We start from the raw sequence: 18,862 nt of genomic DNA, 5'->3' as shown, positions 1-18,862 counted from the left end.
CCAAGATGCTGGGGTAGGACAAGAGCAGGTGAACCTGCACCATGCTGGCCAGATGTCCCGAATTTCCTGCCACCTGGCTCCCCTGCCAGAGCGACCCAGAGGGACCCGCTGCCCGCGCGGGTACAGAGAAGCCCTGCTGGCTGGCAAGCCAGAGCAGCGTTATATGCTTTAGTAATTCAAACAAAACAAAAAGCCTTTTTTTCTTAGGAAAAGGTTTTAGCCTAAATTAAAAAAATATATACAATGTGGAACAATGACTATATCTGAAGAAATAATTATATTATAATGCTAATTATATGTGAAACAAAATGAACTATATATAATTTTTATAAAATCAATACAAAATGGTATTTGAAAACTTTAATATTACCATATCATATGTATGAATAATGTAGGTTCTAGGGGATTATTGCTTCAAAATTGTTTACTAATGAGTTAACAGTATAAGTAATCAAGTATGCATTTTATATATTAATATATATTATAGTAGACTAAAATAATAAAAATTGGAAAGATCAAGTCATATTTTCTTCCATGTAAAATATTTTCCTGGTTATAACTTAACTTCATATTCTAAAAAAGAAAGGGAAGAAATGACTAGGCTTAGCTTTAATATGATAAAAGAATACTTATTTGTTATAAGTTCATCTTGCTGATTATAACTGAATTTTACAGTTTTTAGCCCCCTGTTCACAACTGGCTAACTTTAAAATATGGTATTGTATGAAATTGAACTTGTTTATGTAAGTGATACTTCCTTTTTCTGTAATTTATTGTTCAAGGGTTTAAAAAAATGTTTAAAAGAAGACTTGAGAGTATTTTATATAATAACTGTAATGCTATATATCCTACATTTTTTGTGGTATATTACATAAATTATTTTATTAAATAATGATTATCAAAAAGTTGGACTGTGTGGTGTAAGCAATTAAAAACTGTATTGCTCTTCTGTACATGCTGTACATATAAGTGACCCCATGGGTCTCCCAAAGTGAGCCTTTAACATTCCAGGATTTTTACTGTGCATCTGTTGCTGGCATCTAGCCTCCCACCCACACAGGCTAAGACTAACTATATGAAGTTTATGCTGGTGCCATAAAGTACCTGAAGATGAAGTAATAAAATGGGAAGACAGTTACCTTATTAGTGGGGTTGCTAAAATAGCTTCACTAGAAAAAAGTATGCATATACGTGGAAGAAAATTAAGTGTGTGTGTGTGTGAGTGGGAGAACCTAGAAAGTAACTTAATTGAATAAGTTACGTAATTGAAACTAACTTATGAACAGGTATTTCATATGCATCTTTCTATGTTATATATTCCAGATGGGATTTATACAGCTCAATGAGGACTTCATATTTATTGAACCACTCAATGATACAGTGGCCATCACGGGTCACCCACATCGTGTATATAGGCGGAAAAGGTCCATGGAGGAAAAAGTCACAGAGAAGTCTGTTCCTCACAGTCATTACTGTGGTGTTATTTCAGGTAATGCCTTGTCCTGAAAGGGTTTAATTAAATATGCAATTTGAGATGAATCCTGGAATAAATCCTCCCACCCTCCCTCCCTTCTTCCCTCCATGCCACTCTCCCACCCCACGCTTTCTTTTTTCCTTGCCTTCCTCCCTTCCCCATCCTTCCCTCTCTTTGTGTCTATCCATCTGTCCACGGCTTTATCTTTTTTTTTTTAATGTGGAATCTCTCTTGGTTAATGACAATTACATATATTTTTTGACTTGTTTTCTATGAAGTAGTATATTTTAATATAAAAATAGAATAACTTCAGATATTAATACAGTGCATGCTCTATATCTCTCTTGAATTGTGAAGTGTTCCTCATGGGATTCTGTTCACCTAACTGGAATAGAAATGACACTGAGAGAACTCCAGATCCCCTGAAACTGAATACTGTGAGCTCATGCTCTTATTTTAGCTTACTTCTATGTGAACATCATAGAAATCTCTGTACTTTGACCAGAAGCATCTTGCACTTTCTTCTTTTTCTGTTTGATTCAAGTAAAAATCATCTTGACGGTTAATATTAATAGAGGAATAGGAAGAAGAGTCCTATTCCTAGGAATAGGAAGAAATTCAAAGATTTACTTCTTTGAATTTTATTCTCAGTATCAGAATATCTTAAATCTTAAAGTTTAAGTGGCTCACAAACATTTCCAACCATCAAATCCTAGTCTCTGTTTTTCTGCCAATTTTTTCACAGAAATAAAATGGGGTTGCTGTTTGGTACACGTCCTTATTACTTCCTTTGGCAGAGATATGTGGCATTAGCAAGAAGGGTAAGGAAAAATGAATGATTTCTATTACATAAATAGGACCTAAAAGTCATAGCCAACATTCAGCAGTTTCCCTAGTAAAAATGTTTGGACATCTAATCCAGACATCTCTGAATATTCACTGATATGAGAAATAGCTCCGTTTAGAATCTGAGGAAATATGAATTTATTGAAGAATTTTTGGTGTAAAGGCTTTAAAATTGACTTGGAGATTTAGAATTAGGTATTAGCGTATTTAGTGCCAAGATAGCAACTTGACAATTGGTTATGGTATTTGAGGTTGATTTAGGCATATAAATTGTGATAATAAGTAACATTTTCAAAGGCCTTGGCATGTTCATATCATCAGTTGTCTAGGAGGATCAGATTCAGACAGGATTTCAGTATGTTTCTGTTTAGAACTACTATCTCAAATTAATCTCTGATCTCTGTTTTCTTTTGCGAAAGCTCATGGTATCAGTCTATATGAGAATTATCTTCAGAAGTGATTAAGTGAATCTATCTCTGTGTCACATTATTCAAAGCACATTATCAAGTCATTTTAAATAAGACACACCCATCTTCTCTATTCTAAGAAATATAGACACACTGGAGATAAAAAACAGCTGGACAAAGCTCATAGTCTGACAAAGCAAAAGAAAAGTTTTATATTGTGAGACAATAACAGCAACGATTGGATATAGTCCATTTAAGGAGATTGCCTTGTGTGAGTTACACTGAAAATCTGCACTATGCAACTTTTGAATCATAGTAAGTTCCAGCTGTTCTAATTACTCATGTATACAGATGACATAAAGTAGGCTTTATATTGCAGTATGTATGGAGGAAAGGTTTCTAGAGAATTCTTATTTTTGATGGGTTTTATAAAGCATAAATACATGGTTCATATTTGACAGACCTTGTTCATAAACTTTCTAATTTTTTAAAGACATGACTGTTATATCTTAATTAACCTGTTTGGATCAAGCACTTGCATGCAAGGATTGCTAAGCTGTTTTCTAAATTCTCTTACCTATCTTCAGTGTTTTTTAAGGGAAATTTAAAAATCATTTTAAAATTAGCAATCTGTGAAATAAAATATCCATTTACTTATACTGATATGTCTAATTGTAGTTCTTCCCTTCTTATTTCAGGATAATATATTAGCATATTAAAGAACATTCAGATCTGGACAATGTTGCAGCAATTGCCTTTGCACAATGGAATCATAAAGTTTACTTGTATTCAACTTGGTCTTAGCCTATTCCCCTTCATCATGTTAATGTTTTAAGTGTATTGTGTTTATATGTATTGATTATATAAATGCTTTTTCCTAAACACATACCTTCATAGTTTAGGATGACTTTGTCATGTTCTTTTATTAAAAGATAACATAGAAGAAAGAAAGGCACAGGAGATTGAGAGTCAGAGGCACCAGGTTCAAGGCCTAGCTTCAGTCTCACTCTAGCTAGATACTCTTCTTCACTTCCCTTGAATTTATGAACCATAAAATTCTTTATTTGCAACATAGGAGAACCAGTCATGTCACAGGAATGTAGAGCTAAATGACACAGCTCTTATTCTCACGAGGTGGACCAATGTATTATTTTGGGCAAACTTGTAAATGAGTAATTAGGCTATCTATAATAAGCTCAGTTCAGTTCAGTTCAGTCACTCAGTCGTGTCAGACTCTTTGTGACCCCATGAACTGCAGTATGCCAGGCCTCCCTGTCCATCACCAGCTCCCGGAGTCCACCCAAACCCATGTCCATCGAGTCAGTGATGCCATCCAGCCATCTCATCCTCTGTCGTCCATTTCTCCTCCTGCCCTCATCTTTCCCAGCATCAGGGTCTTTTCAAAATGAATCAGCTTTTCACATCAGGTGGCCAAAGTATTGGAGTTTCAGTTTCAACATCAGTCCTTCCAATGAATACCCAGGACTGATCTCCTTTGGGATGGACTGGTTGGATCTCCTTGCAGTCCAAGGGACACTCAAGAGTCTTCTCCAACACCACAGTTCAAAAGCATCAATTCTTTGGTGCTCAGCTTTCTTTATAGTACAGCTCTCACATCCATACATGACCACTGGAAAAACCATAGACTTGACTAGATGGACCTTTGTTGGCAAAGTAATGTTTCTGCTTTTGAATATGCTATCTAGGTTGGTCATAACTTTCCTTTCAAGGAGTAAGTGTCTTTTAATTTCATGGCTGCAATCACCATCTGCAGCAAATTTGGACCCCATAAAAATAAAGTCGGCCACTGTTTCCCCATCTATTTCTCATGAAGTGATGGGACCGGATGCCATGATCTTAGTTTTCTGAATGTTGAGCTTCTAACTTTTTCACTCTCCTCTTTCACTTTCATCAAGAAGCTCTTTAGTTCTTCTTCACTTTCTGCCATAAGGGTGGTGTCACCTGCATATCTGAGGTTATTGATATTTCTCCCAGCAATCTTGATTCCACTTGTGCTTCCTCCAGCCAGCATTTCTCATGATGTACTCTGCATATAAGTTAAATAAGCAGGGTGACAATATACAGCCTTGATGTACTCCTTTTCCTATTTGGGACCAGTCCGTTGTTCCATGTCCAGTTCTAACTGTTTCTTCTTGACCTGCATACAGGTTTCTCAAGAGGCAGGTCAGGTGGTCTGGTATTCCCACCTCTTTCAGAATTTTCCACAGTTTATTGTGATCCACACAGTCAAAGGCTTTGGCATAGTCAATAAAGTAGAAATAGATGTTTTTCTGGAACTCTCTTGCTTTTTTGATGATCCAGCAGATGTTGGCAAATTGATCTCTGGTTCCTCTGCCTTTTGTAAAACCAGCTTGAACATCTGGAAGTTCACGGTTCATGTATTGCTGAAGCCTGGCTTGGAGAATTTTAAGCATTACTTTACTAGCGTGTGAGATGAGTGCAATTGTGCAGTAGTTTGAGCGTTCTTTGGCATTGCCTTTCTTTGGGATTGGAATGAAAACTGACCTTTTCCAGTCCTGTGGCCACTGCTGAGTTTTCCAAATTTGTTGGCATATTGAGTGCAGCACTTACACAGCGTCATCTTTCAGGATTTGAAATAGCTCAACTGGAATTCCATCACCTCCACTAGCTTTGTTCGTAGTGATGCTTTCTAAGGCCCACCTGACTTCACATTCCAGGATGTCTGGCTCTAGGTGAGTGATCACACCATTGTGATTATCTGGGTCATGAAGATCTTTTTTGTACAGTTCTTCTGTGTATTCTTGCCACCTCTTCTTAATATCTTCTGCTTCTGGTCCCTACCATTTCTGTCCTTTATTGAGCCCATCTTTGCATGAAATGTTCCCTTGGTATCTCTAATTTTCTTGAAAAGATCTCTAGTCTTTCCCATTCTATTGTTTTCCTCTATTTCTTTGCATTGATTACTGAGAAAGGCTTTCTTATCTCTTCTTGCTATTCTTTGGAACTCTGCATTCAAATGGGTGTATCTCTCCTTTTCTCCTTTGCTTTTCGTTTCCCTTCTTTTCACAGCTATTTGTAAGGCCTCCTTAGACAGCCATTTTGCTTTTTTGAATTTCTTTTTCTTGGAGATGGTCTTGATTCCTATCTCCTGTACAATGTCATGAACCTCCATCCATAGTTCATCAGGCACTCTGTCAGATCTAGTCCCTTAAATCTATTTTTCACTTCCACTGTATAGTCATAAGGGATTTGATTTAGGTCATACCTGAGAACCTAGTGGTTTTCTCCACTTTCTTCAATTTAAGTCTGAATTTGGCTATAAGGAGTTCATGATCTGAGCCACAGTCAGCTCTTGGTCTTGTTTTTGCTGACTGTATAAAGCTTCTCCATCTTTGGCTACAAAGAATATAATCAATCTGATTTCGGTGTCGACCATCTGGTGATGTCCATGTGTAGAGTCTTCTCTTGTGTTGTTGGAAGAGGGTGTTTGCTATGACCTGTGCATTCTCTTGGCAGAACTCTATTAGCCTTTGCCCTGCTTCATTCTGTGCTCCAAGGTCAAATTTGCCTGTTACTCCAGGCATTTCTTGACTTCCTACTTTTGCATTCCAGAGCCCTGTAATGAAAAGGACATCTTTTTTGGGTGATATTTCTAGAATGTCTTGTAGGTCTTCTATAATAAGAACCATGACCAACTTGCTACACTAGATTCTAAACTTCTGTTATTGGGGAGGAGGGTTGGGTGAATCTCAGATATCAAGTACAACTTATCCAGACTACAGGGAAGAAAGGGAACAGAGTATGCAGGTTAAGAAAATGAACTTTAGAGTCAGACTGTTTGTGCTCACATCTCATGCTGCCACTGCCTACTTGTGGGACTCTAGAAAACTTTCTTGCTTTCTCCAAAGCTTCATTTACAATATACAAAATGAATGTAGTGGTACCTGAACCTTAGGGCTCTTATCATAGTTAAATAAGATTATGTGTAAAATGGACATGGAACAACAGACTGGTTCCAAACAGGAAAATGAGTACGTCAAGGCTGTATATTGTCACCCTGTTTGTTTAACTTACATGCAGAGTACATCATGAGAAAATGGACTGGAAGAAACACAAGCTGGAATCAAGATTGCCGGGAGAAATATCAATAACCTCAGATATGCAGATGACACCACCCTTATGGCAGAAAGTGAAGAGGAACTCAAAAGCCTCTTGATGAAAGTGAAAGTGGAGAGTGAAAAAGTTGGCTTAAAGCTCAACATTCAGAAAAAGAAGATCATGGCATCCGGTCCCATCACTTCAAGGGAAATAGATGGGGAAACAGTGGAAACAGTGTCAGACTTTATTTTTTGGGCTCCAAAATCACTGCAGATGGTGACTGCAGCCATGAAATTAAAAGACGCTTACTCCTTGGAAGGAAAGTTATGACCAACCTAGATAGCATATTCAAAAGCAGAGACATCACTTTGCCAACAAAGGTTCATCTAGTCAAGGCTGTGGTTTTTCCAGAGGTCATGTATGGATGTGAGAGTTGGACTGTGAAGAAGGCTGAGCGCCGAAGAATTGATGTTTTTGAACTGTGGTGTTGGCGAAGACTCTTGAGAGTCCCTTGGACTGCAAGGAGATCCAACCAGTCCATTCTGAAGGAGATCAGCCCTGGGATTTCTTTGGAAGGAATGATGCTAAAGCTGAAACTCCAGTACTTTGGCCACCTCATGTGAAGAGTTGACTCATTGGAAAAGACTCTGATGCTGGGAGGGATTGGGGGCAGGAGGAGAAGGGGACGACAGAGGATGAAATGGCTGGATGGCATCACTGACTCGATGGACGTGAGTCTGAGTGAACTCTGGGAGTTGGTGATGGACAGGGAGGCCTGGTGTGCTGCGATTCATGGGGTCGCAAAGAGTCGGACACGACTGAGCGACTGATCTGATCTGATGTGTAAAATGAAAAACATTTGTGAAAATTTAGTGGATGTTGTTAGATGGGGAAAGAACATTTTGGGAAGAAGGGAGAATAAATACAAAAGCATAAGGGCAGAAGAAATCATCTACTAGGCGAGCTGAAGCCAGTGTCTGCAGTGAGGACAGGAGGTTCAAGCCTGGAAAAGTAGTCACAGATGAGATACTGAGGGGCCTTGAGTACTGTGGTAATAAAGACTTTATCTGGAAGGCAAAACATGGTCTTTCAAGACTGTAAACAGGCCAGTGGTATTATCCATCAATATTTATAAACTTGTGAGTTTGTCTAGGACTCTATGCGAACAAGAACGAGATGTATAGCATTGAAGAAGACCATCTATTCGATCAGGATAACAGATCATCTCTATTCTGAGAGCTAACTTAACCCAGCCACTACCGATACAGTTTCCATATGCCAGGCCTGACATCGTGGAGATGATCGTCAGTGTGTGGAGGGTATTATGGGGAGCACATAGTGTCCACCTGTATATCCTCATTTACAAATATCTTTTTTAACTGGGAGTGTGTGGTATCAACTCTATTGTTTTTAATGCATGCCACATCTGGGTAGAAAATGATCTCAACGATTGAAGAGATGAAGAATGAGCTCAGCATGCTTGATGTAGACAATGAAGACATTCAAGAAAGCCACTTAGTAAAAAGATGACTTCAACATGCATGATTTTCACACACAGTGGCTAACTCATATGACAGAGTCAGAGAGTCATGGTATTGAGAGTCTTAAGAAACCTAAAATGTTCCAAATACCTATTTAAATTAACACACAAATATGGATGCAGTACCCTGACAGTTTGGGGCCAAATACAGCTGTCATTAGTTGGGGCAATAAAGGTAACAAAAGCTTTACTGTCTCTCCTTTACATGGTCTCTTAATCACTCTTGATGTGATTGAAAAGCACTGAATGTTATTTTTTTCTTTCGTCTCTGTCTCCTCCATGGGCAAGTCTTCTTCCATATATATACCCCCTAAATGTAGACATTTCCCAAGACTTTCTCCTTTTCTTTCTACATCTCATGCCACAGGCTTCTCTGGAATGATAGAGTCCAAATCCATGGGTTCATCTTTACTCACACATTGTTTTGTTCCAAACTCTACCTCCATTTTAATCTCTCTCCTGACAGTCAGGTGTTTAAGTAACTCCTACTCCCATGTCTCTTAGGCACCTCATACTTAATATATCTGTGGCTGAACCCATCATTTTTCCTCCCAGATTCCGCTGCTGATACTCACACTATCTACCTGGTCACTGAAAAATAACCCAGATGAAAAATAACCCACCCACCCACCCCTCCCCTCCCCCCCACACACATAAAACAAAACAAACAATAGCAAAAAGAAAGAATAATCCTAACCATTATCGTTTTTCTCTGTTTCTTCTGATTAATTTTACTGGGCTTCCCTGATAGCTCAGATGGTAAAGAATCCATCATCTGTGTAAGAGATGAGGGTTTGATCCCAGGTTGGGGAGATCTCCTGGAGAAGGGTATGGCACCCCACTCCAGTATTCTTGCCTGGAAAATCCCTTGGACAGAGGAGCCTGGCAGGCTACAGTCCGTGGGGTCACAAAGAGTTGAACATGACTAAGCAAGTAGCACTTTCACCAAAGGTGATGTCTACTTTCTAATATTTTGCCTATTATCTCTTCCTTTCTGTTCCTACCACTGTGTGATTTTTACCCAGAAGACCATTGATGTATCCATTTAGGAGAGATGGTAGACCTGTGTCTGTGTATCTATATGTCTACCTATCTTTCCTCCACAATCAACTTAGTAGGTGTTGACCCTGCCAAGATGAGCCTTTTCATATACTTATAGGAATGTCTCCTACTAAAGACTTTACATTTATATGATAATATACTAATATATAAGTAGGATTGTGATTACAATGTAAAAAAAACTACAAAATTCATTTCTAACTGTTGTAAATCTTAAGATACTAATACAATTAGTTTCATTTGCTGTCCTTCATCAGGGTCTTTGGTATTAACTGCTGGTACTAAATATGGATTCATGAAATATACTTTTAACTATAGTGATTCTGATCTTGGGCGGCCTTGACCTGCAACAGCTTGAAGTGGAGGTTGGGTACCCCCCAGAGATTGAGGCCAGGTCATGGCAGTGAGAGCACCAAATCCTAGCTGCTAGAGCAGTGGTCAGTGACAAGGCCCTGGCTTTTTGACTTCACAGGAAAGAATTCCCACTGAGTCACTGAGTTGTACCCTCATGGCAGGCTGAGCGACTTCCTTACTTATGTGGGATATTTCTTCTGGGTTTCCTTTGCCAATCATTTTGTTTTGCCTGATTCACAGTCCATATTTTGTTTATCTTAGGATCCTTCCATGTGTGCATATGCAACTGTTAGCCAAGATGGATTCGATCAAAGAGTCCTATGGGTAGACTGGCATCAGTTAGCGTCACTCCCTTTTTGACTGCCAGGGAGCCTTTCTGCCCATGTATAGTTGGGGAGGTCTCCTGTCTCTGAGAGTGAGAAATGTGTTCTGGGCAGAGCCCAGCCTCCTCTCTCAATTAATCCTACTATTCTCATCTTGGAGTTTCAGTCTACAGGGGATGAATCTCCAGTCACTGTGCCTTGGAGGCAGGGGCTTATCTACCCCCTGCCTCAATTCTGTTGCAGATGGCTCCTGTTGCTTTTGTCATTTTTGCATTTTCCTGTTTCATGATATAATGCTTATTTTTGTTAAATAAGGGCTCTTTGCATTTTATTTTCATGACACTTTGGTTAACTTAGGTAACTGATCTCCTTAACATTTGGGTAAAACTTCGTTTGTTAAATAGATTTTTAGTTTGTGTCCCCATGAGAAAAAAATGAGAAACTGTAATTTATGGAGATTTCTGAGAACAGTGAAGTTACCAGCAATTGTGATGGAATCTACTTCACATTAGACCTCAGAGCTAACTTATTTGGACCTAGAAGTTAGTAATAGAAGGAACCCAGGAGTTTAATAACAGAAGAGATAAACTAATTGTGGCATCATGAAAATGTGTTAGAAGGGAAGTAAGGTGGAACAGGTAGTAGAATAGAATAAAATACACACCAAAGTCAAGTACCTGGAATAAGCCTCTAGAAAAGGAATTTATCAGAAACCAAGAGGATGAACTAGAACTACGAGCATACACACCTCACGGTTCAAATCAAAGTTAGATATGTCCATGTAAACATGACTAATTGGACATACTTGTTTATATCCATGGGATTCTGTTAAACACACATGTTTACTTCTGGAGACGCCACTAAAATTAGAATAAAAAAATTTAAAAGATGTTGGCCAACAAGTACAGATTTGGGAAAGAAGATGGCAGTTATTTAGTAACATCAGCAGAATTTCAGTAAATGGCAAGGAGAAGAGCAGATGATAGCTGATTTAACAGTAAATGGTGGAGATGGCTGTGCAGTTATAAAAAGTTGTTAAAACTAAATGAATTGTACATTGAAATGGCTACGTTATGGCATGCAAATTACCCCTCAACAAAGCTGTTAAAATTACAAATTCATTATTAAAGCACAGCACACATATAGGAAGTTGTGCAAACGATGTGTCCGACTGCTGAATTTTCCCAAAGTGAAGCATAAGTAAGTACTGCTACTGCTGCTAAGTCACGTTAGTTGTGTCCGACTCTGTGTGACCCCATAGATGGCAGCCCACTGGGCTCCCATCCCTGGGATTCTCCAGGCAAGAACACTGGAGTGGGTTGCCATTTCCTTCTCCAATGCATGAAAGTGAAAAGTCAAAGTGAAGTTGCTCAGTCGTGTCTGACTCTTCGCGACCCCATGGACCGTAGCCTAGTAGGCTCCTCCGTCCATGGGATTTTCCAGGCAAGAGTACTGTAGTGGGGTGCCATTGCCTTCTCAGTAGGTACTACTCAGATCAAATATAGAAAGTATCAGCACCATAGATGTTGCCCTTGTGCCCACTCTTTGGCACTAGTTTCTCTTAGCCCGAGATCGTCAGTATCCCGACTTCTAACATCCCATCTTCCCAGGTTGTGATGTTCCTATAAATGGAATTATACACTGCCTTCTCTTTTGTAATTGCTTCTTTTGCTCAGCAGTATGTTTGTGAGGCTCGTCTGCTTTCACTGCTCTATGAAGTGAAGTGAAGTGAAAGTCACTCAGTCATGTCCGACTCTTTGCGACCCAATGGACCATACAGTCCATGGAATTCTCCAGGTCAGAATACTGGAGTGGGTAGCCTTTCCCTTCTCCAGGGGATCTTCCCAACCCAGGGATCGAACCCAGGTCTCCCACATGGCAGACAGATTCTTAACCAGCTGAGCCACAAGGAAAGCCCTCACTGCTATATAGCATTCCATTTTATGAATAGGACAGAATTTCTTTATCCATTATACTATTGCTATTAATGGTTAGTTGAACTATTAAGAATAGTGCTGCTATGAGTAATTTTTACACCTGATTTGCATGTGTTTCTAATGAATATGTACTTTAGAATGTTGGTCATTGGGTGTGCAATTATTCAGCTTTAGTGCATACTTCCAACCAGTTTTTCATTGTTTATCCTAATTTAAACTCCCAGCTCATATGAGTATGGGACTTCCAGTTGTCCTTACCTTCTTGTTAACACTGGATATAATCATGTCTATCATAGCCATTCTGAAATTGTATTTAAATTATTGTGGTTAATTTGCATTTCCTTGAAGACCAATAAGACTGAGCACCTTCTCCTATGCTAATTAGCTTTTTGAATCTCCTTTTTGTTAGAAATGCCTGTTCAGATTTGCAGCCAGTTTTTCAGTTCAGTTATCTGTCATTGACTTAGAGTAGCCTTTCATTTATTATGGAAAAGTTCTGTAATTATCTTCTACCACTTGGTTGAATGATTTTCATTCTGATAGTAGCATATTTTCATAAACAGAAATTTTCCATTTTTATATAAATGTATAAAGATGTTTATTGGTGGTTGCTGCTGCTAAGTTGCTTCAGTTGTGTCCGACTCTGTGCAACCCCATAGACGGCAGCCCAGCAGGCCCCGCCATCCCTGGGATTCTCCAGGCAAGAACACTGGAGTGGGTTGCCATTTCCTTCTCCAATGCATGAAAGTGAAAAGTGAAAGTGAAGTCGCTCAGTCATATCTGACTCTTAGCGACCCCATGGACTGCAGCCTACCAGGCTCCTCCATCCATGGGATTTTCCAGGCAAGAGTACTGGAGTGGGTTGCCATTATTGGTGGTTACTGCTTTTATTTGGCCTTGTTTGAAGAATCTGCTGTGTTGAGGTCATAACTTCTGTATTATTCCGATGGATGACAGAACCAATTCCTTTGTAGCCCATGCATAGTTGGAGTAATTAGAGGCATTTACCTGCAGAGGAGCCTGGTGGGTTACAATCCATGGGGTCGCAAAGAGTCAGACACGTCTTAGTGACATTAGGATGCATGGAGCAGTCACTTCAGGCACTTCTGGCAAGTAGACCTTTATCTTGTCGCTGGTTTCCAAAAGAAAACCATGATGTCTTTTATTTATGGACTTATTTTATTTATACATACTAATGTGATCTTATTATTGGCCACCTACAACTCTAGAAAGCAAGTGTTACTGTTATTCATTTTACAAATGAGGAAACTAAGGCTGACTGAGTGATGTTAGTTTCCCGAGGGGTAGAGTTAATCAGGGGTAGAAGTCCAGTCTGTCTGATCCCAAAGCCAAATGCTCATTTAGGTTCCCTGTGTGCAGGGAACCTTCATGGTCTTGCTCATCACTATATCATCAGCACATGTTGGTATTCAATAAACTTTATTTTTAATTATTGAAGAGGTGGAGGTTTTTATTCATTTTGCTAAGATAGAGGTACATTTGAAAATTCATTTCTGTGTTGCAGATAAAGGAAGACCTAGATCTAAAAAAATAACAGAAAGTGGAAGAGGGAAACGATATTCATACAAATTACCTCAAGAATACAACATAGAGACTGTAGTGGTTGCAGACCCAGCAATGGTTTCCTATCATGGAGCAGATGCAGCCAGGAGATTCATTCTAACCATCTTAAATATGGTAGGCAAACTTTAAAGTGCGCTTGGAATTTTTTCAAGAAAACTCTAAGGAAGAAATGTGTGAGTATAATGAAGTTCTTTAAAAATTAACTCATTACTATTCCTTTCTTTTATTGACATCAGTAAGAAAAAATAGGTGTATCAAATTGATCGATCTCAGAAGAGATATCAAGATAATAATTTATACCTTCTAGTAATAAAACCTTATTGTTAATTTGATGTGGCAAAACTATTTTTCTATTATTCTTTTATTTCTTTTTTTGTGCCCTTCTTTTTTATAAAAGGCCATTTGTTGAAATAGCAGAAATGTTGTATTTGTTTATATGTATGGCCCCACCCAAAGTACTGTAGATTATGAGGTGGAACAAAAATGGAGGTTGGTGATCCACTGAGCTCTTATGTAGGTATGTAAAATTGCATGTCAGCTATAATACTAGTTGATGAGTAAGATGTGTTAGCTAAGAGCTGAATCACAGGTAGCTAACTTTGGTTGATAGCTTTTAGACCACAGAAATCTAACTTGCACCTGGGATCTGAATCCTTGTACCTTCTGCCTAAATCCTTTGACTTAACTATATACCCTGTTGAGTAAACTTCCTTCAAGGCAGAGTGAGAAGGTTTTCATGGAGAGTGTTTCTTAGCAGAGAGTAAACAAAAATGAAAGCCAATGGCAGATGTCCATTTATAATTCGAGTTGCCATATAAGGCAAGATAACAACGACTGGTACAAGGATAAATACTTAGCTACTCAACAACCACTTCACCAGCATTTTGTAAAGGGTAGACAGGCATAGCCTACCAACTTCATTCTCTTTTAACTAGTACTGCCTTGGAAAGTGTGGGTTTAGTATGCCAGTTTTAATTTTCTATAATAAATTAAATAGTCAGTTTTACCAAAAAAAAAAAAAAAAAAAATCAAGGTACTGCATAAAAAATTTGCCTTGCTTTCCAGCATTGTTACATATGCTATGTTTTGGAAATACCAGTTATAATGGTGACCTGAGACTGTTAAGCAACAATAGCACGTCTTCATGGGCAGCATTGAAGGGGAGGAGCTTTGAAAATCCTGTTCCTGTCTGGCAGTTGTCCTGGGGAGAGTAAAAACTGTAAAGGATAAATTGGGAGGTGGCATAAAGCAGGCTGTTTTGGGGACATTTTCTCAGAAGAAAGGACACTGGCATTTTGTGATCTTAAGAAAATTTCTAGGATTTAGTTACTAAAATTCTTCTCTTCACTATTGTGGAAAGCCCAATCTTCCCTCTGCCCCCACCCCCATTGAAATGCTTAGATTATCGATTGCAGTGTATATTATCAGAATGCTAGGTCTAAATTTATTGATGTCTAAAGTAAATTAGTTATTGCTTATTAAGCTAATTTTAAAGTAATTAAAAAAATTTTTTTTGAAATATATAAAATTGCTCAACTGAATTGAGACTTCTCCCTGTTCTGGGCTTTAAGAAAAATTAAGATGTCTTTCAGTTTTATTTTAGGATTTTTATTTTTATTTGCTTTTAGGTTTTTAACCTTTTCCAACACAAGAGTCTTGGTGTGCAGGTCAATCTTCGTGTGATAAAGCTTATTCTGCTCCATGAAACTCCAGTAAGAAAGTCTTGAGTTTTTTGTTCAATTTAGTGGGTGAGAAGTTGTATCCAGGTACTTTTAAGTAAAGGGAATGTTAGGGATTTACTTTTTATTGACTTAAAATCCAGAAATATCCACTGAGTCACTTGAAATGTACATAAAACTGGCTGTTAGATTTAGTTAATACCTCAATTATAGTCCAGAAATGGAATGTTTGTAGTTTCCAAGGATCCTGACAACAAACTTAACTTTGCAAAATGCAATTTTTAAAAGTAATTTTTAATGACAGTTTTGTTTTCTTATTTAAACATGTGCTTTATCTGTAATTCAATTTAAACAGAGACTGTTCCGTGGCATCATTTTAACATACTGCTTAGCTTTGTAAAACCTTTGTTAAAATTGTAGGAATAATGAGTAATTTAAGTCTAAAAGTTCCACATTCTTAATATTCCATTGCAACTCTCTTCTTTTTCACAATAGCATTAAACAGGTTTTGTAATTATTGTACCTTCACAAAGTTTTAAGATTTTTTAGCTCAGGAAAAATTAATCCTGAATGTCTTCCAGGTTCTAATTAATGTTATGGTCAGCAGTCGGCTCTAGTAATTCAAGAAGTCCCCTTGGTTTTTAGTTTTCTGTATATCTGAGAATAATTTGCCTTGAAGTGAAATCTCTTCTTTTGCAGGCAGATCTTTATATTGGGCATCATGGAGAGAAAATGCTGGAGAGTTTTTGTAAGTGGCAGCATGAAGAATTTGGCAAAAAGAATGATATACATTTAGAGATGTCAACAAGCTGGGGAGAGGACATGACCTCAGTGGATGCAGCTATACTTATAACAAGGTGAGTTTTTTAAAGCCAGTTAAATGACATTCTTAATTTGATGGCCATGCTGTTAATCCTATTAATCCCTTCATAGAATGCTTTTATTCCAGATTTTGTGTTCCAAAAAACTTTTGGCATAGTGCTGTTAGTCATTTCCCTCAATTCATAATAACTGATTTCTGAACAGCCACATATTGGCTGGCATAGTGACTAAACATTTGGTTAATTAATATAAAAAAAGTTACCTTCAATTTTTGATGCAAAGACATAGCCATTGATGATGATAAATGAAAGCACTGATGAATTTTGGTGGAACTTTGAAGTTATGAACCTACATGGTATGTTTTTCCATCATCATCATGTAAAATGCCCAGTATGTTAAACTGAACAATTTCTGGTTACAAGAAAAAATTTTAATTAAGTCTCTAGCTAGTTAATTTTGAGCTGCATTTGTATTTCAGCACTGAGTATAAATATAAGGTGAAACAATGAAGAACAATTAACTCTCTATGAACACTCTGTATAAACTTACAAACTTAAATATAAGCTTATTTTGCTTAGAGCTAGTAATTAATGGTAGTTCATTGTTAACTAGCAGTTTAATTTTTTTTTATCAATGTTGACATTTCACCTCACAGAATACACAGTGACGTTTAAACATAATTTTCTGTAATGAGTCTATTGAATTCATAATGGATTCTTGTTGCTGAATTGTGTAAAAACTATTCTACTTATAAATAATTCATAAGGATGAAAATAATCTCTATGTAAGAACACAACTAGACTTCCATTTCCAGCTATGTAGGTGTACCTGATACTAGACCTCTGCAATAAACAGCCATAAAATGGAAAAACATTTATGAGGCAACTGCTTTCAGTTATTGAAGAAATAGCAGTGCAGTCTCTAAAAGAAGGAAAATTTACTAAGTGAGGCCCACAGCCAACCCAACTTTGCTTTGGGACAATTTTTTTAATGGTACAACAAGCTGGAATCTAAGTAGAATGCAGTGCTCCTGTTGAAAGCACCAGAGATGAGGATACTTTGCAGGCAGAGGTGCCAAATTCTTGTGCAGGTCATCTGTGAGGACTTTGCAAAGGCTGGTCTAGCTACACATAGAAACTACCCAAAATTTATCAGGGTGCTGTTGCTATGGAGTTAAGGTTCTAGAAATTGAGCATATTTGGGCCATGGGAGTAAAGCAACCTTGCTAATACCTTGTTTTTACTCCTGGCATTTATCTGAGGAAACAAAGGCACCATGTAGAGGCGTTTATCTGAGAAAACAGAGGCACCATTAAGTGGCCTTCTTAATAGGCACCATGATCCAGAGAAATGCCCTCTCTTGACCCTCTCTTAACAAAGCCTGAAACCAAGCCCAGTTTGGACTTTGAGTCCCACCAGTTTACAAAGGCTTGGGAATCATCTTGAGCTTTTGGTATATTCTCCCTACTAAAGAATAAACTCAAACCTACCTACATTGAGAGTGACCAGCAAGTAAAAAAGACAAAGCACTCTTCAGAGGAATATAACTGAATCTTGAATCTCTATAATATCATCTACAATGTCTGGAATATAATGAAAATTAGTCAAGCAAAGAAACATGAAAATGTGACCCACGGTCAAAGAAAAATGATCAACAGAATCAGACCCTGAGATTGCTTCAGTTCAGTTCAGTTCAGTCGCTCAGTCATGTCCGACTCTTTGCGACCCCATGAATTGCAGCATGCCAGGCCTCCCTGTCCATCACCAACTCCTGGAGTTCACTCAAACTCATGTCCATCAAGTCGGTGGTGCCATCCAGCCATCTCATCCTCTGTCGTCCCCTTCTCCTCCTGGCCCCAATCCCTCCCAGCATCAGAGTCTTTTCCAATGAGTCAACTCTTTGCATGAGGTGGCCAAAGTACTGGAGTTTCAGCTTCAGCAACAGTCCTTCCAAAGAACACCCAGGACTGATCTCCTTTATAATGGACTGGTTGGATCTCCCTGCAGTCCAAGGGATTCTCAAGTCTTCTCTAATACCACAGTTCAAAAGCATCAGTTCTTCGACACTCAGTTTTCTTAACAGCCCAACTCTCACATCCATACATGACCACTGGCCTTGACTAGGTGGACCTTTGATGGCAAAGTAATGTCTCTGCTTTTGAATATGCTATCTAGGTTGGTCATAACTTTGCTTCCATGGAGTAAGTGTCTTTTAATTTCGTGTTTGCAATTACCATCTACAGTGATTTTGGAGCCCCGCAAAATAAAGTCTGACACTGTTTCCACTGTTTCCCCATCTATTTCCCATGAAGTGATGGGACCAGATGCCACGATCTTAGTTTTCTGAATGTTGAGCTTTAAGCCAACTTTTTGAGATTGCTTAGATGTTGGATTTACCAAATACTGCTGTCATTGGAATCTCAGAAGAGAGTTGAGAATGTGTAAGAAAATTATTTGAAGATGTAATGTCAAAAGTTTTTCACAGATTTCATAAAAAACCTAGAGACCTAGACCTAGTTATTTTCATAAAAACCAACTTAGAGACTGAGGCATATCACAGGAAAATTGGTGAGAACCAAAGATATAGAAAAAAATGTTGAATTGGCTAGAGAAAAGGGATACATTACAATAGTGGAGACAACATTAAGATCAATAATTGACTTCCTGTCAAAAAGAAAAGATCCCTGAAACAATGAAATGATATCACTAATGTACTGACTGAAAAAAACCCTATCAACAAAATTCTTAATGAATTCAT

At 38.1% G+C, this 18,862-nt stretch overlaps 1 protein-coding gene across 1 annotated transcript in view; it reads left to right on the top strand.

Moving 5' to 3' along the window:
* The window catches only part of ADAMTS19 (ADAM metallopeptidase with thrombospondin type 1 motif 19), a 276,274-nt gene that overhangs the window by 57,194 nt on the left and 200,218 nt on the right, over positions 1-18,862 (top strand). Inside the window, exons 3-6 of the mRNA XM_055548380.1 lie at positions 1,324-1,489; positions 13,546-13,718; positions 15,233-15,316; positions 15,983-16,140. Of these exons, the coding sequence (XP_055404355.1) occupies positions 1,324-1,489; positions 13,546-13,718; positions 15,233-15,316; positions 15,983-16,140 (581 nt within the window). The remainder of the gene's footprint in view (positions 1-1,323; positions 1,490-13,545; positions 13,719-15,232; positions 15,317-15,982; positions 16,141-18,862) is intronic.

The sequence above is a fragment of the Bubalus kerabau genome, chromosome 1 (assembly GCF_029407905.1).
Source record: "Bubalus kerabau isolate K-KA32 ecotype Philippines breed swamp buffalo chromosome 1, PCC_UOA_SB_1v2, whole genome shotgun sequence".
Classification (NCBI taxonomy): Eukaryota; Metazoa; Chordata; class Mammalia; order Artiodactyla; family Bovidae; genus Bubalus; species Bubalus kerabau.
This window is presented reverse-complemented; position numbering and strand designations above follow the sequence as displayed.